This window comes from Podarcis pityusensis (assembly GCF_964106645.2).
Source record: "Podarcis pityusensis genome assembly, chromosome: 5".
In the NCBI taxonomy this organism is placed as follows: domain Eukaryota; kingdom Metazoa; phylum Chordata; class Lepidosauria; order Squamata; family Lacertidae; genus Podarcis; species Podarcis pityusensis.
Window position 1 is genome coordinate 28,516,276 of NC_138032.1, and position 22,614 is coordinate 28,538,889.

The 22,614-nt window shown below is 41.1% G+C and overlaps 1 protein-coding gene across 3 annotated transcripts in view; it reads left to right on the plus strand.

Moving 5' to 3' along the window:
* The window catches only part of SPHKAP (SPHK1 interactor, AKAP domain containing), a 79,588-nt gene that overhangs the window by 33,898 nt on the left and 23,076 nt on the right, over positions 1–22,614 (plus strand). For 2 of the 3 annotated variants that reach the window (XM_081006854.1, XM_081006853.1), the window contains exons 4-6: positions 20,780–20,839; positions 21,492–21,626; positions 22,134–22,389. In XM_081006854.1, coding sequence (XP_080862980.1) covers positions 20,780–20,839; positions 21,492–21,626; positions 22,134–22,389 — 451 coding nt within the window. The remainder of the gene's footprint in view (positions 1–20,779; positions 20,840–21,491; positions 21,627–22,133; positions 22,390–22,614) is intronic. The other variant, XM_081006852.1, reaches the window with a different exon arrangement.

A 22,614-nucleotide genomic window follows, 5' to 3' on the forward strand; every position in this document is an offset into this window, starting at 1 on the left:
TAATCCTTAATGAGAAGAAAACATTTACAGCTGTTTCTGAAGCAATGAAATCTGAAGAAAGGGACTCTTGGCAATGCAGCCAAGTAGTTAAACTAAGGACAGTTTTTAATGTGCCTATAAAGCCACTAGGATATTATTTTTCTTGCAGGCTCTTGAAAAATAATTGGCACTGAGTGTCAATTACATTCTTTTCTGAGCACTTTCCAAAATGTGGTAAGACACATAGTGGTGCTTCTTGAAATATTTAGGCAGGGAGTAGAGTGGGAAATCTGACCAAATCTGGTGTGTGTTGCGTTAAGGCAGCAACTTCAAAACCTTCCTAGGCCAAAGAGATTAAACATTCAGAATGCTTTTAACTATTTAGAGCACTTGCCTTTTTTGAATTGTGGATGCGTTTGCTGCCCTGGGCTCCTTCAAGAGGAAGGGTGAGCTATACATGCAATAAATAATAATAATAATAATAATAATAATAATAATAATAATAGCCTTTGCCCAATCCAGTGTCCTTCAGGTGTTTTGGCTAAAGTTATACCACTGGGACATGGAAATCTGCATCATGACATTTTTTTCTCCCCAAAGGGCAAACATTAATTGGGTCAGGAGGAAATGGTTAAGTGCTTTGTCAGACTTCTTCTGTCAAAAGGAGAGCTATTCCCTGCAGCTGCCATGTTTTATCACCCTAAGCTATCACCCTAAGCAGAGGAATGGGGAAAGGAGTGTGACAGCAAGGACCATGTGCTTTTAGAATGCCAAGAGAGGGGTGGCAGGAACGAGGGCGTGACAGTTTCCATGTACTTCGTAGGATATGGTAACAAAAATGAAAGAGCATTTGTTCTTGCCAACTTGCAAACCAGTTGGCATCACCTAGGGTTGTCATATTTCAAACAGTGAAAAAAATCCGGGCAGAAAAGTTGTTGAGCTTTTTTGGGCAAATTCACACAAAAAATGCCGATTTTGAACTATTTTTATGGGAAAATGGCAAAAACTGCACTGCCAACATGGGCTGCTATACATCCAAATTTTCCTGGAGATTTTTCTCCGATTTCCACCCAGACACTACTGCCGACTGCAATATTCCGGATATGTCTGGAAAAGTCCAGATGTATGGCAACCCTACATTGCCTGCTATTTGAGATGAATAATGTTCTCTCCAACTTGCTTGAATCATAGAGTCAGCCCCTGCAATGCAGAAATATGTAGCTGTCCCTTATGGGGATCGAACCTGCAACCTTAGCATCAGCACTCAAGCTCTAATCAGCTGAGCTATCCCGTCTGAACAATGCATGTAGGTGGTACGTTTCATGCAGCACTCACCTCTCACACATATTGTCTCTTTCAGATTTGTTGAGCATAAGGTGAGGCGGCTGAAACTGGCAAAGTCATCTAGTTAGCTAGCAGAAGAGGAGAAGCCTGTTCTAGAGATAACATCTGCAATGTTGCAGGAAATGATCTTTACAATTTAATAAGTAAACTCTATTGTTCTTACTTAAAAATCGTTTATTAACAGAGAAAACAGAATACCATCAAGTTACTTGTAAGAGTGTAGGAGCAAGCTGTTTTGCTCTCAGCAGGAATGTTTATATTCCTATGGTTGCTGCAATTTAATGAGCAGGTTAAGAAGTAAATAGAACAATTCAGGGAAGGGGGGGTGATCCCTCAGTTATTCTTGTTTTTATTACATTGTTGTCTTGTGAATTTCATTAAGAAATAACTCCAAAATCCACAACAGGGCAATACCTTTATTAGGAACAACCAAAACGTCAAAATAGTGGCGTGCTTTGGAGTTTTGCAGAATTCTGTATTAGGCAAGATGTTATGCAGAGCTAGAGGTAGAAGGATAAGGAAATGTCTTATGATATTCAAAAAGTGGGCCTTCTCAGGAGTGGCACCATTCCACATGCCACAGAATGTTCATGAGTCAGAAAATGGTTCATTTTAAATGCCCCCTGAAGTCTTAACTGGGCTTGGTTGCAACATTCTGCTATATTTATGAATCTAGGTGCATATTATGAATCCTAGATGCATGTTGCTATGATACATGTAGTTTATTTGTGGTGATGATGATGGTGATGATGATTTAGTGTTTAAACGTCTTGGGGATTCTGCCTATTGAGTGGAATATAAAAATAATTAAATAACTAGCAAAGAAGTACGAAACGTAGGCTAGATGTTGCAGCCGTGTGACCAGCTTATAGCCTCTGTTCCAAGCTGCAGACTCCAGACTGAATAATAAGGGAGCAATCCTATTGCGAGATTCACTGGGATGAGTGGGGTTAGGATCCAGGGGGTCTCTGGCTGAGCTTTGCTGTCCCTCACCCTCAGCTAAGCCGGAAATATGCTAGCATATCTCCCCCATCTTGGCTTAGCTGCTTCAGCTGAGCCTGGTGGATTTAAGCCTGAAAATGGGGCATTCCAGTGGCATGGTGGGGGCAGAACAAGTAGACAGGAGACTTGGCCTGGATCCTATCTGTTCATCTCAGTCATGTGGACCTGCCAACCCGATCTAAGATATGTCGGCAAAAAAGGTGGTGTAACTCCAACCGCTATCTGTTTTTCCGAGGCACGCTGCCTTAGTGCTTCTTATGAAGTCTTTTCAATTGTGCTTCTAATGTTCACAGGGTAATAATATCAGCATGCTCCTGTTGAATTCCAGATGCTTCCTTTTATGGCAGGACACTCAGAGGACCTCAGTACTCTAGACCTCCAAGCTCTATATACGCAAGTGTTCTCTCCACTTCCATATTGGGAAATGATCCAGAGATGCTGTTCCATGGTGCAAGATTCCATGGGGGCATCAGAGCCTCCTTCGTGCATATCAGAGCTGTGCTTGTAAAAGTACATGACTGCACAACCGGAGAAACTTGCAATAAATTAAAACGGGTCACATCAAAACAAGGTGCCAAAAGATAATAAATATCCCACTTGAGTGGCTCTTTTCCTGTCACAATATACAGTATTGTCTTGAAACCCTATAACTGAAGTCAAGGTTCTGGAAGTGCTTCCAAGAGAAACTTCAAAACGTCTCTCGTTTCCTCATTATATTTTCAGTTCCATCACCGTGAGCATGATTTTATGAGATGAATGAAAGGCCATTTAATCCAAATGTTTTCATTTCCATTCTCTGTAGCTGTTATGTGTGTGGTTTTCCCCCTGCCAACGAGGTTTTGGCATCTATGAAAATTACCATGAGATGCACTCCATCAATTTCTTCCAAATAATTAGTCTGAATATGTTCCAGTGAGATGGGTTTCATTTTCTGTAAATATTGTGCCTCTGTACATTTCTTTGTTGGCATGTTTTGCTTAAATAAGTCATCCTTGCATTACTTGGCATTATGTAGTCTCTCTTAAGAGCTATATTCTTATCCTGGACTACACACAGCTCATGGGGCACAGTCATCTGTTTTTACCTATCAATTATCTACAACTCAGGGTTCAGTCACCCATGAACAATATCATATAGCCATGGGAGTAAAGACACAGTTTCAGTGATAATGTGGGTTCTGTATAAGTGAGCAGTGGTGAGAAAATGGCAAAGTCCTGTCAGTGCATGGGGGCAGTTTTGCATGAGATTGTGCCTCATTCATATGATCATAGAACCATAGAATTGTAGACTTGGAAGAGATCCCAAGAGTCCAACCCCATGGAGTGCAGCCAATTCTGCTCACAGCTACCCCTGGGTGGGCTCAAACCTGCAACCTTCTGGCTGTCAGTCAGACATGCTGACCTTTTGAATTCCCGAGTCATGTTAAAACTTTTTAGCATTTTTGGAATTCGGAAGTTGAAAAATTCAGCTCGCCCAAATGGTCACGGGTGATGGGAATTGTATCTTAAAACATCTGGTGTGTCCCAGATGTTAGGGTTAGGGAAGGGAAGCAGTCACTTGAAGCTACTAAAGCAAGAAAAGATGGTCACATGCAGTGCCCATATACAACACTTCTGCATACTTGTATACTTCTGTAGACATTTGATGTACATATATTTTTAAGTTTAACCATAAGAGGGTCCGTGGTATAGGAATGTTCAAGCCATATTGTGGTTATTAAACTGAGATTAATTCACAGTTTCCCTGTTCAGATACAGCAGGAAACTGTAGTTTAAAGTATAACCAGACCATGGTAGTCCCAAAGCTGATTTGCCAGGCTGATTTTCAGCCTAGTAAATCATGGGCTATTGAGCTGAGATCATGATGTGTAATTCGTTGTTGGAGTTACAAAATGTTTAGAATTCCCGTCCTCTTTCGTTCTCACCTTATCAGTGTTGTTTCTTCTCCATTGTTCTTAAACCCCTATAGGTATATGTACGTACTGTGTTCACACCATTTTCTTGGCTCTCTTCATGCATTTAATTAAATAGGTTGTTGCCTCCCAAATCTCATGATGCTATGAGCTATTTCATTTTTAAGCGGTCAAAACTCCCCCCCTCCTTTTTTTAAATATAATGACTGACTTTTCATCAAAATTAGGTACTATTTTAAAACCTCCTCAGTCAAGCTGAGTGTGACAGGTGCAGACTTTGCCTGAAGTACAAATGCTGACGTACTGTGCCTCTGGTGATTCAGCTGCTCTCTGCAGTTCGCCTCAAGGTTTAGGCATTGTCTCCTGATGACAATCCTCTGGAATATGAGAAATGTTGATATGGTTTATCTGCCACATATAACTAGCAACCATTAATGCTGTGAGCTGCCTTGGGTCCTGCACTGAACATAAGAAGAGCCTTCTGGATCAGGCCAGTGGCCCTTCTAGTCCTGCATCCTGTTCTCATGGTTGCCAACCTGTAGGAAACCGGCAAGCAGGACTTGAGCACAAGAGCACTGTCCCCCACTCCACCCCTAGTTTCCAGCAACTGGTATTCAGAAGCATTACTTCCTGGGCTGGTATCCACTGATAGTCTTATCCTCCATGAATTTGTCCTGTTGTCTTTTTAAGCCACCCAAGTTGGTGCCCATCCCTGCCTCCTGCAGGAACAAGTTCCATAGTTCTACGTACTGTGTTAAGAAGAACGGTGTAGAGCAGGGTTTCCCAAACTTGGGTCTCCAGCTGTTTTTGGACTACGACTCCCATCATCTCTAGCTAGCAGGACCAGTGGTCAAGGATGATGGGAACTGTAGTCCAAAAACAGCTAGACACCCAAGTTTGGGAAACCCTGGTGCAGAGGATCTAGGAAAGTGGGTACTGGCCTGCCATCAACATCTCTGTGGCCTCGCCCCTTCGTCTCCTGAACACAAAGTCTGCTAGATGATTCTGACAGTGTTTAGCTGAATTATAGTGCCTGCACACTGTTGCTGTTTGTGTGTGTGTGGTGTGTGTGTGTGTGTGTGTGGAGGGGAGGAATACAGGTGCACACTAGAAATGCAGGCATGCATCATTAAAGTGGGTTAACTGCTCTTTCAGTGTAGTGCAGGGGTGGGGAAATCCACATTAAAAAAGGAACACAGACTTTTTGTGGTTAGGAAAGTGACAGGGGAATGCGCTGAAAAGTATGAGGTGAATGAATGATTAGCAAGACGACATGTAAACACCCCACAAGCAAATCAGGATCAATGCTCTTTGTTGCAAATCAGAATGAATGCTCAATAAAGATTGGGCGTAATCTAACCACTACATAAGTTTTGTGCAAAGCTCATCAGGATGGATGCTGAATAAACAGAGCTTCTGGAGGTGGCCCTTTGGTTGAGAGAATCACATGGAAGGTTCTAACTGGGTTCAAGTGAATGTGGTTAGAATCCTGCTTCAGGCCTTCATGCTAAGCAGTTTGGGGAAGAAGTTTGAATGTGTGGGGACATCGTGGGTGGGCCTTGCATGCCTTCTCCTCACTGTAAGGGTGTGTGTGTGTGTGTGTGTGTGTGTGTGTGTGTGTTGTAATGCCTAAATGCCTTTCAGCATACTAAAATATCACAAGACAAGCCACACTTTCCAACATGTGGGTGTGTAGAAAGGGGTGCAGGGTTTCTTTTTTAAAGTCACACATATTAACCCCCCCCAAAAAAGCAAATTTATAACCACTGCTATGTGGAGAAAGCAGTTTGTGTGAGGTGTTGATATGAGCTATAGCTGGATGGGAATGTTACACATGTGTATATAACATTAAATCCTCATAAATGGATCAAATAGACATCACATGTGCTGTGTGTATTTCTTAAATGATCTAGTAGCTAGGAGAATTGTCTAGTTAACCCTTACCCTGGTTTATAATTCAAATTTTACTCTCAGGGATATTGTTGTGAGATAAATTATAAATAATATGATAGTGAAGTGAAGCGTGTGCTAAAACAATGGACTGATTTTAAAATGTGGGTGTTAAAGTTCAGCTATGGCAACCTTTCCCTGAATTATACAGTGGCATTTAAGGTTTCAAGAGCATATATTTAAGTTGTCAAATTAATTGAATTGATGACTTTAATGCAGGTGAGCAGGTTGACAAGTGTTGATGATTCATGACTCGCAGAGGATGCTTATAGCTGCTGTTTTTACAGACCTCTGATACAGTATGTATGTGTTTAAAAATAGGCACAAAGTGTGGAAATAATAATTATCACCTCAGCAAAGCCTAACACCACCAGAAAGGGCAGACAGATCTACAAGGCAGATACTACAAGGTTGTGGTTGTAACACTGAGAACACGTCTCAACGTGTCTCATTGAGATTTCAGAGATTAAATGTGATGTTAAAATGAAAAAAATAGTGACTATTAGCAAATCACGAACCTTTCTCAGTTGACTGAGACAGACCCATTGGCACCAACAGAGTATAATAAAATTCTTAAATTTAGTCACTAAACTACCACTTCTGTACTACATCTGACAGTCTTAAGTACACACTAATTATACAGTAAGTAGACAAGAGGTTTCTAGAATGTAACACGTGTCCACAGGTCCTTGTAGTGTGTCCTGTCAGTGAGTCCTTGAAAGATTAACGGGACATTATACATTTCTGTTAAATTACAGAGTTCACATGTGTTGTACCTTAATATCACAATGGTGTTCATTTATAATCCCAAAATCAAAACAAATAAATCAGAATTTTAAAATTCAGCATATCCCAGCAAAGCTTTAAGATCCAGTTTTCAAACAAATTGGAAATATTTTGCTGTCAAAATATGTACTGTTGGGAGGAAAAGGTCCAGTATTAAATGCTGTTGTAATACCGAGTTGGGGGAAGTACACAAAAGAAAAAGTTGGATGTATACTATTGAATAAGTTCCGTCAGTGGGTGCAGGACAACTGAAAGATGTAATGCATAAATGCACACATTTTTACTTGCTGACATTGACTTGGTTCATGGCTTCAGGCGGAAAGGGAGAGATGCCATTTTGGCTACCTTTCTCCTCCAAACAAACAAGCAAACACTGCAAGTAAAAAGGAAAGGGGGGGGGGACCTTAGTCCATCAAGAAGAAAACTCACATCCAGTCTGAAGTGGTACAGTCCATTCTGCCACCTAAGTATTCTAACAGCACATTCTGCTCCATGAGCAGGGCTGGCTCACATAAAGCAGAATCTTGAGGTCATAGAATGGAGCATACCATTTCAAACTGGAATTGAGGAGGGAGGTGCCTTTAAAAAAGACCACATTTCCCATGTAAAAACTTGCTGCAAAGCAACCCCCCCCCAAGGTTCTAGACCAGCCCACTTCCCCTAGTACTAGTTTTTTGGGGTGTGTGTTTATTTGGTTGTGAATCTTTGTACTTTTATCCATTTACTGTATTTATTTTTCCAGATTTGAACTATAAAATGGTGATTTTCTTGAGTCAAAATGACCCTAACATTTTAAAGAAAAAAAGCACTGTATAAGCCTCAATTTCTGGAAGTTGTTGGTAAAGCCTCTCCTCCTACCAGAGGGGAGGTGTTGTGAGAGGGAGCCGTTCCTGCATTGGCAGGGGGGCGTTTTTGGCCCCCTGTGTCAGTTTCCCGGCTGCCGCACCACGCCAGTCAGCCAGCCAATAGGGCTGGCTTAGGGTGAGGTTTAGCCACATTCAAGCGGCCGCGGCGGCCCCATGTCCTCATTCTGCTAATTAAACATCATCTGCCCTCAAAAAAAAAAAAAAAAGTTACAAGAGGGCAGCTATTTGTATAAAATTTGCATATGGAGATTTACATGTTTTAGTGCAGATTTAGAAAGGGTTGTTTTAATTTAAATAGAAATGCTATGCATCTCACCATAGCGGGGAAGAATGACCAAGTCACCTGTTTGCTTGCTCAGTTTGCTGCCAGCTGTCTTCTGGTGATGGGCAGCTTCAGGGCTCCTGTTCTGCTTTCTAATGGTTTTTTAAAAAAATCTTTAAACTGGATGCAGTCCTTCAAAACAGAGGACTTCCTTCTGTGAATTAAGACTCCTGGCCATCCTAGCAAGGAAATAAAACACATTAGAGGAAACAGGAGCTGTAGAAGCCTATGTGAATCCCTGAAGACTTGTCAAGAAATCTCTGGTTTGAAGACTGCTGAAATGGTTCACTCCCTTTAGGTATTTAACTGTCAACGGCAGAGGTTTGATGGACCCATGTGGGGTGGGTAGCAGGGCAAGACTAGGCAGAAGGGAACGGTGTGGGTAAAAGAATCAAATGCAAGGTAGCGTAAAAAACCTTCCCCATGATTAGATTTAAGCAAGCTTGTGATATATAATTACTGCCTCAGATGATTAGATTATGGTTCAGGCATCTGAAGCAGAAGGGAGACTTCAGAGGCAGAGGTAGCAGGCAAGACAGGAGATTTATACCTCTTTTTATTACATATAAAACTAAGTCACTAAAGTTAACAGACCATTTTTTTCTGTCACCTTTTTTTTGCAAGTGGCAAGTAAGCGTTTCACACATGGATCTCCAAAGTTGTGTGCGTATTTATTTGTATATTTCTTTATTCAGGTATTTAGGTAGTTCGCAAAATGACTCACCACTTGTTTTGAGCATTTAATTGTAACACCCGGTAGGGCAGTAATGTTATGGAAGCCATAATACATTGTTAACAGCTGGCTGGTGTTTTAAGACTCCTTCGGAAACTTAGGAGGTAATTCTTAGAGTTTTTAAATAATTGAACCTGTCAACACAGTCATGCACAGAGTTTTTAGAACCTTTTCTTCCTCCCTTTTCAAAAAATGAATACTGTTTTTTGTCAAAAACTGTAATGCAGCATAATTGGCTAGCCTGAACTGGCAGAACAAAGCCCAACATAAAATATATGATGGAAGTTACTGAAATAACAGTCACCTTTAAGTCAAATCTTACATAAAACCAACCATGCATACCTTTGGGAAATTGTTACTTAGGCTACTTATTTTTTTAAGTGTATAGTAACAATGAGGTAGGTGTTTTTCTCACAATATTCCTGGTTTGTCTAAAGTGGTGCTGCTTAACTGCCTTCGCTATAGGTCTGGTTCATGTCAGTAAGTGGGTCAAACCGGTGGGCGCAATCCAACATAGACGCTTGAGTTTATACAATATGAAATCATACTTTAGTGATACATGCATGAATTATACAGTAAGTCTCCAGCTAGTATGCTCCCTTTCCCCCTTCTGCATTTGCACACGAGGACAGGAGATTTCAAACTGATATGTAAGCTTTGGAACAAACTTCAGTTTCCCATTTAGCCTGAATGAGTGGAAGACGAGGGTTTGTTCAAAGCGTTGTTTGAACAAGATTAAGACAGCATTGGAAATGGCTGTGGCATGTGTAAACAGCACCACCCTCTCGCACCCAGAACTCACGTATCACAAAGAAAGGCTGAGCTGGTAACCACAAATATGTGTCAGTCAGCTTCCAGAATCCAAAAGGTCAAGCAAGGGGGGCATGAGGGGGGTCGCTAGGCTAGCTTAGTAGCTCCAAAAGAAGTAAAGGTGAAGGACATTGTCATTTTTTTGCCTTGAACATCAAAATGCCTTGGGCCAGCCATTGAATATCCAGCCCAAATGGCTACAATGCCTATCTGCTGTGGCATAACTTTTATTAATACAAAGAGATATCCAAGGGCAGTTTTAAAAAATAGCACACCAAAGCAGCTCATCTTTATGCTGTAACTTCCGGTGATTGACTGTATGATGTAGTTGATGAATGCATCGTTGCTTTTCCGCTTGTACACTGTGGTGTCCCAACATAGCAGGAGTTTTCAGGTTATTCAGCATCTCTGCCTGCCAAGGTTATGGTTTTTATTTTTAAACGTGACAGCTTTATTTCGTGAAGCCACTTACATTTTAAAATTCGTTTTAACATCTCTTTTTTTTTCCTGTATTGCTACCAAGTTTTGAAAGTGCAGAGATAAAGAGAACAGATTGAAACTTTTTTTTTTTAATCCTCTGTTACTAATTATTTTCTTTTGGAATGGAGGAAGGCAGGTTTTAGTTCAATTTAGCTGCTCTTGCTCATACCAAAGCTTCTTTGCCAGGGCCAACACAAGATGCTTTGTCATCTGAGGAGAGGCAGACCAGCTACATCTGCCTCCTTGTGGGGGTGGCTCCCATCATCTCCTCTTCCTCCTTCCCCCACTGCTCCCACTTTCTCCTCTAGTCCACCCACCTTGTGGCCTTTGAGGTCTTATCAGCCATGTCTTATTTGGAAGAACATAGGGCCCTTTCTCAGAGCAGCACATCGTGGGCAGGGTAGCTTTGGAGAGTGCCTGCCCGCAGTGACTGACACCTTTGTGGTTAAAGTTTGGCAGTTTAGTACTATTTGCCATCATGAGCAATACACAAACAGACCTGCTTCAGGTCCAATTCGCCCAAAATGTTCCGTGCTGAGAAAGGAACCTCCTGAGATCAAGGCAAGGCAGGCAAGAAGTGAGCTGCCACCACATTCCTGTAGCTTCCAAGTGGCAGTAGCATTTCCAGAGAGATCAGCAGCAGTCAGCCAATCGGCTAGCCAGCAAAACAGTAGCAGGTAATGAGCATCTTGCAGGTGAGAGAGGCTGTAGGCTTGTGGTAGCAAGTGGATGGGCCTGGGGTGGCACTAATCCAGTGCCTCTTCCCATCTGCTGCCTGAGGCAAGGGGCTCAACGTGTGTGCTGCTACTGAGTTTCTGGCAAATTATTTCTTTCTTCCAAGTTGAAGGTTGATTGAGGAAAGAGCATTAAACACACTGCAACCTGATTTATAAGGACTGTACAGTCTTTGTTCTGAAAGCTCATCATTGTGGATGGCAAAAAGGACTTGCTGGGTCATTCTAGAACGAATGTCCAAGGGAATTATGATGTTTCTCCTTGCAGAAAATGGCTCTTTCAATACTCAGTCCTACTTGCTTTCACCATCTTTATGAGATTGATATTCCAGAGGTCACCTAACTAACAATGAGCACATTTACTTGGCAGTACCTTCCATTGAAACTGGCGCTGTGAGTTAAATAGGGCTTGCTGATCAGATGGTCAGCAGTTCGAATCCCCGTGACGGGGTGAGCAGCTCGGTCCCTGCTCCTGCCCACCTAGCAGTTTGAAAGCACATCAAAGTGCAAGTAGATAAATAGGTACTGCTCCGGCGGGAAGGTAAACGGCATTTCCGTGCGCGGCTCTGGTTTGCCAGAAGTGGCTTAGTCATGCTGGCCACATGACCCAGAAGCTGTACGCCGGCTCCCTCGGCCAGTAAAGCGAGATGAGTGCCACAACCCCAGAGTCGTCCATGACTGCACCTAATGGTCAGAGGTCCCTTTACCTTTACCTTCATTTATTCATGATCCTTTACTCAGTGTAAATATTTTCCCCAAGAATCCTTTTCAGTCACATGTTGCCCTGCCAAGCTCTCTTCAACTTTTACACCTCTTTGCATAGTGACTCCTTGCTTTTGTCCTTGAAGTGCCCTTCTCAAAATGTGCCAGTGATGCTGCTTAATTGGATGGATGGATTTGGTACCAAGACACAGTATGTTGCCTTCAGTAGAGTGTGAATGAGAGAATCTGAGTTCAGCAACAAACTTAATCCTGTTCTCCAGGCCAGCTGGCTAGTGTCTATTACTTAAGAGGCATAGATAGCTGTTTATCTGAAATGGGTGACCTATATAAAGGAAAGACTATGAAGCTACTTTTGTGACAGACTTCCTGCCTTCTCTTCCTGTAACTCAAGGTTACAGTTCCATCTGCCAGGAAGCAATGATATAAATAGACTGCAGTAAAAGCCATAACCCCCGTATGCTAACCTTCACCTTTGGAACTTGCACACGGCAGGTTAAGAAAAGCCTGTCTTCCTGCTTCCCAGTTTTCACTTTGGACTGTTGGGTTTAAATGCAAATTTGTCCTGTTCTGGATTGGAGACAGGGCCTTTCTGAAAGTTCAGTGTTCCCTTTAAGTGGGGAAGTCTTTGCAAAAGCAGGTTCCTGCAGCTGAAAGCTAGGATCAGAGTCAATGGGAAACCAAAGGTAAGGCAAGAGAAGCAAAGACAACTCAACAAGGCTGCGGTCCTGTTCATGTTTACCTAGCAGTAAGCTCCATTAAGTTTGTGAGACTACAGGCAAGCAACATTTTGGGTGGCTTTCCACATTACTGAGGGTTACTTAAACATCAGATGAGAAGATTTGCCACAACATATGCATTCAGTAGATGGCCTTAGTCAAACCTATGTCCTTTACATTTTCTTATTTGTTTATATTTTTTATGTACAAAGATTCATATTCTGTTTTATTTACAGATGTTTCAAGGTGGCTCACAATGGAAAAAGATAATAAAAGATATAATAGGCATAATAAAGTAAAAAATAAAAAACAGTAGCCAAGAGCTTAAAATTAGTAACATACATAAATTCGCAGCCAGTTTAAAAGATCCACAGCACTAATCACAAACCAAGGAGATGAGAAATCTTTAAAAGGACAACTCAGATGACATTAGCATCCTGAGAGAACAATATTTGCCTTTGCCTGGGAACTGTAGATTTTTAAGTGTGCTCAAAGCCAGATACCCCTTTTCTCCGCATTGGGCTATGATTTTCATAGTGGTTTAACACTCAGACCCTCTTTCCAGGTAACTCATAAAAAATCCAGATGTCAGTTATATTAAATACATCATCTGTTGTTAAAATATGATTGTAAACAGGGAAAGGACACAGGAAGTAGCATAAACATGGGATTTAAATTATAGGGGGAAACATAATTTTTCACTGAATACAGATGTAAGAAAAAAATTGGTGCAAAGTTATGGCACAAATTTAACTTCTGTAATTTACTGGAGCGATAAATAAATCATTCACAAACAAGTTGGAGGTGCAAAAAGGAGAATGGAACATATTAACATATGTGATGGACATGTAGCTTTGTACAAAAATACTGGAAGGTGGTTAATAGAATAATAACAAAATGGGAAGTTTTCTTGGATCCAGTATTGATATTTCTAAACTACATGTCACCTGTCCTAAAAAAGAACATAAGTAACTTTCCTCCTATTTGTTAACAGCTGCAAAGATGGCATTGGCTCAAAATAGCATCACAAGTTGCATTACTCCCTCCCTGGAAAAAAATGGCTTAATAAAGTTTGGTATTTGCCTCTAATGGCAAAAATAACGGTGTTTAAGAGCAATAATGGCAAGTGAATATAGAAATCAGTTGTGGGGAGCGATAAATAAATCATATTGTCAAGAAAATATTTAACCACCTGCAAAAACAAATCCAAGTAGGTTTAGAATTCTCTTAGAAGAAATATATTCTGTTAATTTACATTTACTTGCAAATTATTAGGATGTGAAATATTAATTTTTTTCTGGAATAGAGTTTTGTTGATTATCAGTAATAATTGTCAAAAGATGAAATTTTAAAAAGAGAACTCTGAAGAAGAGAAGAGGAAGCTTTGATTTGGCTCGTCAGTCTAATGGACAATGCAGGAACAGGCATAGATGCAGACAGTGCGAGGAAGCAGAGGAGAATTGTAATGAGAGGAGAGAGAAAGAAAGGAGAGCCAAAGAGCAGTGAAACAGCTATCCTGTTGTTTCTGCAACCAGGAAGCCGTGGCTTCTTCCAGGAGCCCAGCTGTATGAGAGGCTGGTCCTCATTTCAGTCTCTTTTATTCCCCAGTGCTGGAACTAGGGAGACTTTGTGTGCCTAGTAAGTAGCCTGAACCCACTAAAGGCATCTTGTAATTGAATTGACCTGCATCTGGTCATGTCATCATCCTTAGGGGACCAAATGGAGTCTGACTCATCTACCCTCATCAAACATTCCAAGGCTCAGCACAACATAATAGACCATGTTTGTGTTTTTGAGAACCAGCGAGAGGAGATTTGGCATCTGGCATCCTAGGTAGGAAAGGGGCTTGGCACAGGGCATGTGGTACTTAACTTCTGGCAATCTGGCAAGTGGAGGCTTGGTGTCAATTATCAAGGCACTACACAGCCAAGATTTATCAAAGACTGCAGATCCTGCACACATCTGCTCTCTTGCCTTTTCCCTATGAATTTCAATAAATCATAAATGCAATTCATTTTACTTGACAGGTCTGTGGCTCAGCACTTGGATGCCCATCAAAATGATTGGGGGCTGTTCTATAGGCTAGGGGAGCAGATGGCTCCAGTATAGCAATTTGCTGAAGACACCGTTTTGCATCATCCTAAGAGACATCAGAAATAAGAACTGTGCTTCGTTTTCGGAAATGAAACACTGGAAACTAAATTTGATAACACTTGGCCCTCTGCCTTTCTTGAGTGATTCCTGGGGTTGGATTTTGCTTTCCCCAAAAGGAAGATAATGCAAAACAACATTTTCATTTCTAGCCTTTAGCTGACTCCAGCTTCTGCAAAAGATGTTTGCCCAGACGCTGAAGGAGCTCAAGGGAGCAATGATTTTGAGAAGCTCAGTATTCAGTTATGATACTGTTGGGAAATCATTCTTATTCTAAGCTATCTTCCCCCACCCCCCTTAAAGTATAAGATCATGCTGTGATCTCCCCCTACCATGTATCCAAATGAATTCAATTTGCTTCCAATCTGAACCGACAGAATTGAGATATGAAAATGAGTTGGCGAACGCTCCGCTTAGCTGGATGCGGTACAAAGGAAAGTAACATGGTACCAGTCAATGTGAGCACACCATCATTTGGCTCTGCCACCTTGGTGCCCCCCAACTGTTTTGGAGGACTGGCCATCAGCTGGCTGGGAGGGTACCAGGTCAGCAAAGGCTGGGCTAACTAGGCATGACTGATGCAGACCTCTGTCTCCATTAGAAATGTGATGCTATATTACTATAGCAGGAGGTGGGGGCGATTTGAACCATGGAAGAGATGGGTGGGAGAAAGCCCTAGACTCTTCTCCAACTTTATCTTTGCTTTCCACCTTAAACCTTCCTTTTCCCCACTGCAAAGCTCCATGTCTAGCTCTACCCACCTTTCTGAGGAATTCATTTGTCAAATAGGCAGTCCACATTTCCCTGTGTCTATAAAACTGCAGTCCTAACTGTGTTTACTCAGAAGTAAGTCCTATTGAATTCAATTAGGCTTACTCCAAGGTAAGTGGGGTTAGGATTGCACCCTAAATTTTTAATTCTATCTCTGTTTACAAGATACCAATTTCAGTAATTACCATTGCAGTATATTTCAGGGTAGTATAGAAGTGAAATTATCAGTAGACGTAAGTTTTAATTCAGAATCCGAACCTCAGCCTTGAGGGACTAGAGAAGTCTCAATACCACTGTTAAAAGAAACCATGACATCTTCAGAAAGTTCTTCCCTGCACTAATTTGAACAGTTAAGTCCATGTTGCATACTATTTAAGCAGCCAATTGACAAAATATTATGTGATATTGCAAGCAAATTTATTGCTGGCAGTAAATTTTTTGCTGTTTCTTCTTACACTGAACAGAAATACGTATCCAGCAATTCAGATATCAATATTTTAGTAGATAAAACACAGATAACGTGAATAAATTATTCTATCTTTAGTGGCATTCTAGATCCTGGAGCTATGTCTTTCAGCTTTCCGTAAACTAAGATTTGGTTCAAAATGTTACAAAGAAGCAACATAAGCAGAAATGTAAATGTCTTGGACCTTTGCTTTCCTTCTGAATACCTGAAATGGGACTTATTTCAGCCATGATGAAATCCATGGTCTTCAAGTCATTTGTTCTGAGTTTTTAACACTTCCTAACATTTGAACCAGCTTTGCAGTCCTCCTGGGTTTTGGCACACAGAAAACAGTAGGTTTTAATTTGTAATTTGGTTACCCATTTCTAGATTATCACATAAACAGGACTTCTAGAATTCAGTAGTACCTTGGCACAACATTGAACAGGGAGGGCAAGGAGAAAAAGCAGAGAAAAGCACTTAAATGTGGCCTGCTGAGTAACTACAGGTTAGCAACCTCTCAACAGGATCTATCATCCACTGGAGCAGCCTTTATAGCTGTCATCAGCCAATGATCTCCGGTATAAAAGTACAGAATCTATTTCTGTCCTTTTATACCGGAGATCATTGGCTGAAATGGGTACACAAATGCACTTCAATGCACAATTTCATGTATCTGATTCAATATCGTTTTAGGTGTGCATACAGTGCATTTACTAGATTAACAAACCGGATGAAAAAACAAGAAATGAATTTATGTTTTCCCTGGGACATAATGAAGCATACATAATTATGCTTCACATTTGTATAGTATTTCGGAGTGTTCAAAGTGTTCAACTTAGCCTGATTAATGCTTACAGCATTAAAGAAGTCTTGCTGCAGCCACAGCAACAAAATTTTCAAATAGCAAGTAACATCATCATCATCATCATCAATGCCCTTGCTCCTGAAATTGTCAGACCATCACCACCACCCTAATTTCCTGCTTATGAATTTTGGAAGAAGGTTGTTTCCATTTAGGTCCAACCTACCCACTTGATCAGGGATACAGTATCTAATAAAATAAGGACATAATGTCCCCAGTCCAGGGAAATGTTCTTTTAGAGCAGACTAGCTGGTGCAGTTACTGAAATGAAAGCAAAATCAGCAGACTTCCTTATTTGTTCAGAACACAAACTGATTAAATGTAGAACTGAATATAGAGCCAATATAAAGACAGAAACTAATAATCTCTTTTTCAAACTAGTGGATCTTCCAGACCAGAACAGACCAAAGCTTTGGTGCACCTGTAACCCCCACAGCTTCATCCGTAGCATGCATCTATCTTTACAAAGAAGTATATGAAGAGGAGGCACACCTTGAGTTAACATGAGTAACAAATAACAAGGTTCTACTGTTTTAAGCCCCAAAAGTCTGTTGCTTATGAAAGTGCCCCCTGTTGAGTTAATAACATGAAACTTTGTATACATCATTTACCTGATGAGATTGGTCAGTGTGCCAAATTTCAAACCAATCTGCTAAAAACTACCGCAGGTTAAAAGGCACCATGGGTTAAAAGTGTTTAAAATGGATATATATATATACTGGAAAGGACCATTATTTAATGGCAGTTTAATTGTTTCACCAACAGCTCACTGCACTGTTTCCTTGGAATTGTCACATGTGCATGTTTTTCACAGATTAGCAGTAACAGAGAACAGACTTTTTAAAAGCCCATAAAAGAGGATGTCCTTATGAACAATTCATTTAGTACCGAGTCCAGTACACGTTGTAAATAGAGCTGTGTTTTATAGCTGAGGGGTATCTTTATAGCTTTGACATTTACATTTCTAACAAGCAGCACTTCCTGGAAGTTAGCCTAGCGTAAAGCCTCACGGTTACAGTGATGTGCACCATCCAACTTGACTCATATTTTAGTATATTTAAAGGGAATGTTGTGTTGTTTATCCCAAAAAGTTACATAACTAAGGCTGGGTGAGGTGGGATGGGGAATAAGCTTTTAAAAAGAAATATAAGGGTTTTTTGGGGGGGGGGTTGCCCTTTCTTGATTCTTCTTAGAAGGGTTGAATCTGGCCATCTGCTATGCAACCAGTTATGCAGATGGCCATGTTTTGTGCATGTGATAAGTTACATATTACACAGGCTTGAGTCAGTACTAGATTAATGCAAAACCCAAAATGCAACAAATTGTTGCCATTGCTGCATTGTGAATGGCTTGCATCTTTTTCTTTGCCCTGCAGAAGCCCCTCCCCTTGAAGTTCCTGTAGCTTCCTCATTAGCATGCTGTGATCTGCCTGATCATTGGTTTATTCTTTTGTTGTATATGATAATCTCTTAACACCATTTTGCTGTGGAATGTCCTGCCTCACTGAAAGGTATTGGGTGAAGTGACTTTCAGATCCTTTCCCACCATACAAGGCTATGGTCCTGTGTCATGTTCTAGCATCATTAGCAATGTTCTGTCAGCTGGTATTCTAATTGTTCCAATCATTTTTGATGCAGCAAGGCACTGCAAAGTAACTCTTCCCTTTAGTTTTGCTTTTTTGTTAGTACAGTGGTACCTCGGGTTAAGTACTTAATTCGTTCCGGAGGTCCGTACTTAACCTGAAACTGTTCTTAACCTGAAGCACCACTTTAGCTAATGGGGCCTCCTGCTGTTGCCGCGCTGCCAGAGCACAATTTCTGTTCTCATCCTGAAGCAAAGTTCTTAACCTGAAGCAATTTTTCTGGGTTAGCAGAGTCTGTAACCTGAAGCGTATGTAACCCGAGGTACCACTGTATTGCAAAATATGAGTAACTGTGCTTTCAGGACCAGGGACAAGGACAGGGAACTTTGAACTCTCTGGGTGTTGGTGGGACTACAACTTCCATCACCCCTGACCATCAGCCATACTGGCTAGGGTTGATGGGAACTGTAGTCCAATGGCATCTGTAGGGCCACAGGATCCCTGTGCCTGATTAGGGTTTCCATGTGTGAGTGTGTGTGTGTGTGTGTGTGTGTGTGTGTGTGCAAACCAAGTTGTGGAGTGACTCTCTATAACAGCTAAGCATACATGGTTGTTGGGGATAGTGGGCAGGAACTTTTCTGGTGCTGCCAAGGCAATAGAACACCCTTCCAAAAGAAATTGTCCACAACCCTTTGCTGCTCTCCTTTCAGCTGGTAGTCAATGCTTTTCCTTTTCGGCGGGCATTTTTCAGGACTTATTATTTGCTGCCTTTCTCTCTGTTGTTTGTCTACTTTTAGCATCTTAATAGATTATTCATGCGTTTAGCTTATTGTTTTCATAATATGCATGCCGTCAACTGCCTTGAGTTGAGGTATATTTGTCCGCGTGTTTAGAAAGTCAGAATATAAATTTGGAAAACAGATAAACAAATTCTTTTCTTACCTACCATTGTGCCAGGTGAGTTGTGGCTGTGGCAGTGTACACCATCGCTTTGACTCAAGTTTAGGTCTCTTCTGAGCTTTGTATTGGATGATCCAGCAGCCCATACATCTTCAAGGCTGCTGCCTATAAACAGCTCTCAGCAGATACAGAACTTTCTCCCAAGGGCAAACAGGCTACTAGATTGTCCTGTGCAACACAAAGGAGCCTCGCCTGTTTGAGGTAAAGTGACTTGCTCTGACGCAGCACATCGGCTTGGCCAACGTTTGCCCAGTGCAATGATGACAGAGAGACAGGGAAAGTTCTGCTTCACTCCTCTAAGGAGCTATTTTGTGTCTTCAAACAGCATGTGGCAAGTAGGATTGCCTCATTGTTTGCTGCAGAGTTGGTAAATTGTCTTTGCCTAACTATAAACCATGCTTATGAGGCTAAAACATGGGATCTGGTTAATATTTCATAAAATATACATCCGGCTTGATGATTTTTTGTTTTATAACAAACCAACCAATCCTGAAAGCTGTTTACAAAAAGAGTAAAACAATGAAATCATCAGTATTTTTTTTTAAAAAGACTAAAAACAACTATTTTAAACCTTTAAAAAAAAAACAGGGGTAAATTAAAAGCCAAATTATAACCCACAGCATTCCACATTCTACATGTCTGGGTAGGCTTGCTGAAATAAAAATGTTTATCATATGCACCAAGTAATTAGCTGCTCCCAAACACCCAAGACTATACATACTTCTTTTTCATTTGTGGTATTTCATAGAATTGTAGAGTTGGAAGGAACTCAGAGGGTCATCTAGTCCAACCCCTTGCATTCCAAGAATCTCAACTAAGGCATCTATGACAGATGGCCATCCAAAAATGTCATTCAGTGTATTGCTAAGGAAGGATAATGGGAGGAGGGTTTAGGTGTAGAAGTACAAAACTCTTTCCCTTTCTCCATTTTATGTGTTTTCTAAAGTGATTTTTTTCCACTGTAAGCATTTTGAAGTTGTGTTTCCAGCTCTCTGTGTAATTTGCTCTTTTAGAGCAAGCTTAATTATTCTCCTGCAAAGGAGAATAAGGATACCCTTAAGGGGAAGTATAAGCATCATTGACTTTCCAAATTCTGAAAGAAACAAGAAAAAAAAGAGCTCCTGTTAGAAACACTGCAATATTTATTTCTAAAGAGGCTGAGGAAATCTGCAATTATTATAAGATGCACCATCAGATGGTAGGAGGGTGAAGGAAGAAAGCAGTGGGCCATAAACTGGCCGGCTTTAGCATGCTTATTATGGGAAGCCCCTTCCCAAGAAAGTACAGCACAATGAGAACAGAGCGTGCTCAGTATCCAAGGAGTGCTTTCTGGGTTTTTCGTAAGGGGAGGATGGGGTGTGTGTGTGTTAGAATATCCTAGGAAAGGCACAGCTCACTGGACAATGCAAACAAATAAAACTAATTTGGTTTTCTATGTTCCAGTTTATTTCTTTCCAGTGTGATTCTCCCAAGTGATGAACCACTTACCTTTGACAATCCTCTTTCATGGCAGAAGCTGATACGTTGCACAAATTGTTTAGGAAAAAAATAACCTTGGCTTTATTTCTGAATAGTTTCCTAGATACTTCTGTGTGAGTTTCAGAATCTTATCTGCTCTTTTCCTTCCTTTCTTCCTCTCCAATTGCAGGTTTGCTTTGTGAATCTGGACGCGCAGGAAGGTAACTGCAGTGATGAACTAATGAAACAGGCAAGTGCTCTGCTAATACACACAGTGTGTGCAAATACATAAGTAGCTCTTGCTACTCACAGGAAAGACGAAGAGATGTCTCAACCGCTACCCACCTCTGAGAGGGGGAATAGAAACCCTGCTTTGAAACTGCCATGTATAATTACTGCAATTCAAATAGAAATACAATGTGTCTCACCATAGTGGGAGCATACCAGGTGGCCTGTGAGCTTGCTCAATCTTCTAACTCTTGATGGTGGGCAATTTCTAAGCTCCTGCTCTCCTTTTTTATGGTTTGTCACCTTTAAATCAGACTTGGACTTGACTGTCCTCAGAGAGGAGACACCTTAAAATAGACACTGTCCTCTGTTAAGCAGGAAACATGGCCACTCTACAAATGCATGGGGGGTGCATCTTTGTGAAGAAAGCTTATTATTTTAATGTAAACTAGAACACAGAAGCCAAGGAGTGAAGGGGCCAGATGCCCGTCCAGGGTTCTGTGCCCTGTATTCATCTACTTGTCTGGCAACTTCGGTTTGATAAGGGCTCCTACTGTCAATGTGAATGGCACTTTCAAGGCGGTGCCAGTGACTGCTTTTTCTTTCATGTTTGATAGCATGGCTAGATAGAGAAGTGTGGTTTGCCTCTCATGCTCGTGTTTCTTGTGCTTCAGAGGTTGATCGGTATCTCTCCAAATCTCCCAAAGCTTATCAGCTCTATGAATGTACAGCCTCCCAAAGAGAATGAAATCATCCTGCTGAGTGGATTGACTTCAGGGAGCCTTCAGGCTGGTTTTGAAGTACCCCAGGTACGGACGTTCAATCAGTCTTTGGGAATGCCTCAGTGCTCTGGTTGGATGCTCAAAGGGAAAATGTCACAAATACAGGAGGATGCATTCTAGCTAGCTAGTGTACAGAGATACTCATGTATAAAAAGAGTGTGGGCGTCTTTGGAAAAAAATACAAATATGCATTTAGATTCATTTACTTTGAAAAAAATGGATATTAGAGAACACAAAAACAAAACTTTTCCACAGACCCTCACACATACAAACTTAATAATTATATTGTTTTATTATTTCCTAACCCTCCAGAGCTGATGCTGAGGAGACAGATAAGGAAGAGAAAGCTCCTTTATGTTCATGGGAGTCCATTGCGTCCATTGCATTACAGCCTATAAATGTTGCTGGTGTTGGTGGTGAAGTTTTGTTGTGGAGGATAGCTAGGAGAAAATGAAAAGATTTTGATAAAAAGTTATTTCTTTTCCGTTTAATTGCATCACTGGAATTTGGGTGTTGTTGTTCTTCTCCCTCCAGTGTTCTTGGCTGGCAGATGTCTGTCTGGTTCAGTGTGCAAGAGGAAACAGAAAGAACAGCGCAAACTGCATCATCTTTGAAATAAACAAGTTTCTGATTGGGCTGGAGCTTGTGCAGGAGAAGCAGCTGCACATCGAGGCCAGCATCTTAAAGCCTGAGGACGACACTAACTGCTCTGTGTCCTCAATAGAAGAAGATTTTCTTACAGCTTCCGAACACTTTGAAGATGAGAGTGAGGCCGATGAATATAAAAACGGTAAAATCTAGCTGGCTGAAAGTGAACCTGTCACAATCTGTGCAGTCAAATACATAAGGGCTTGTGCTCATGTAAATAGCACTCGGTGTTAATTGGTGCATACATTTAATTGCCGCTTGAAAGCAATGAAATTAGAGGAAGATCCAAAATCCCTCATGCCGTTAAATACCATTGCTCGCGAGATGGAAAATGTGGTCATTATACATGGTGATTGCACACTTCCTC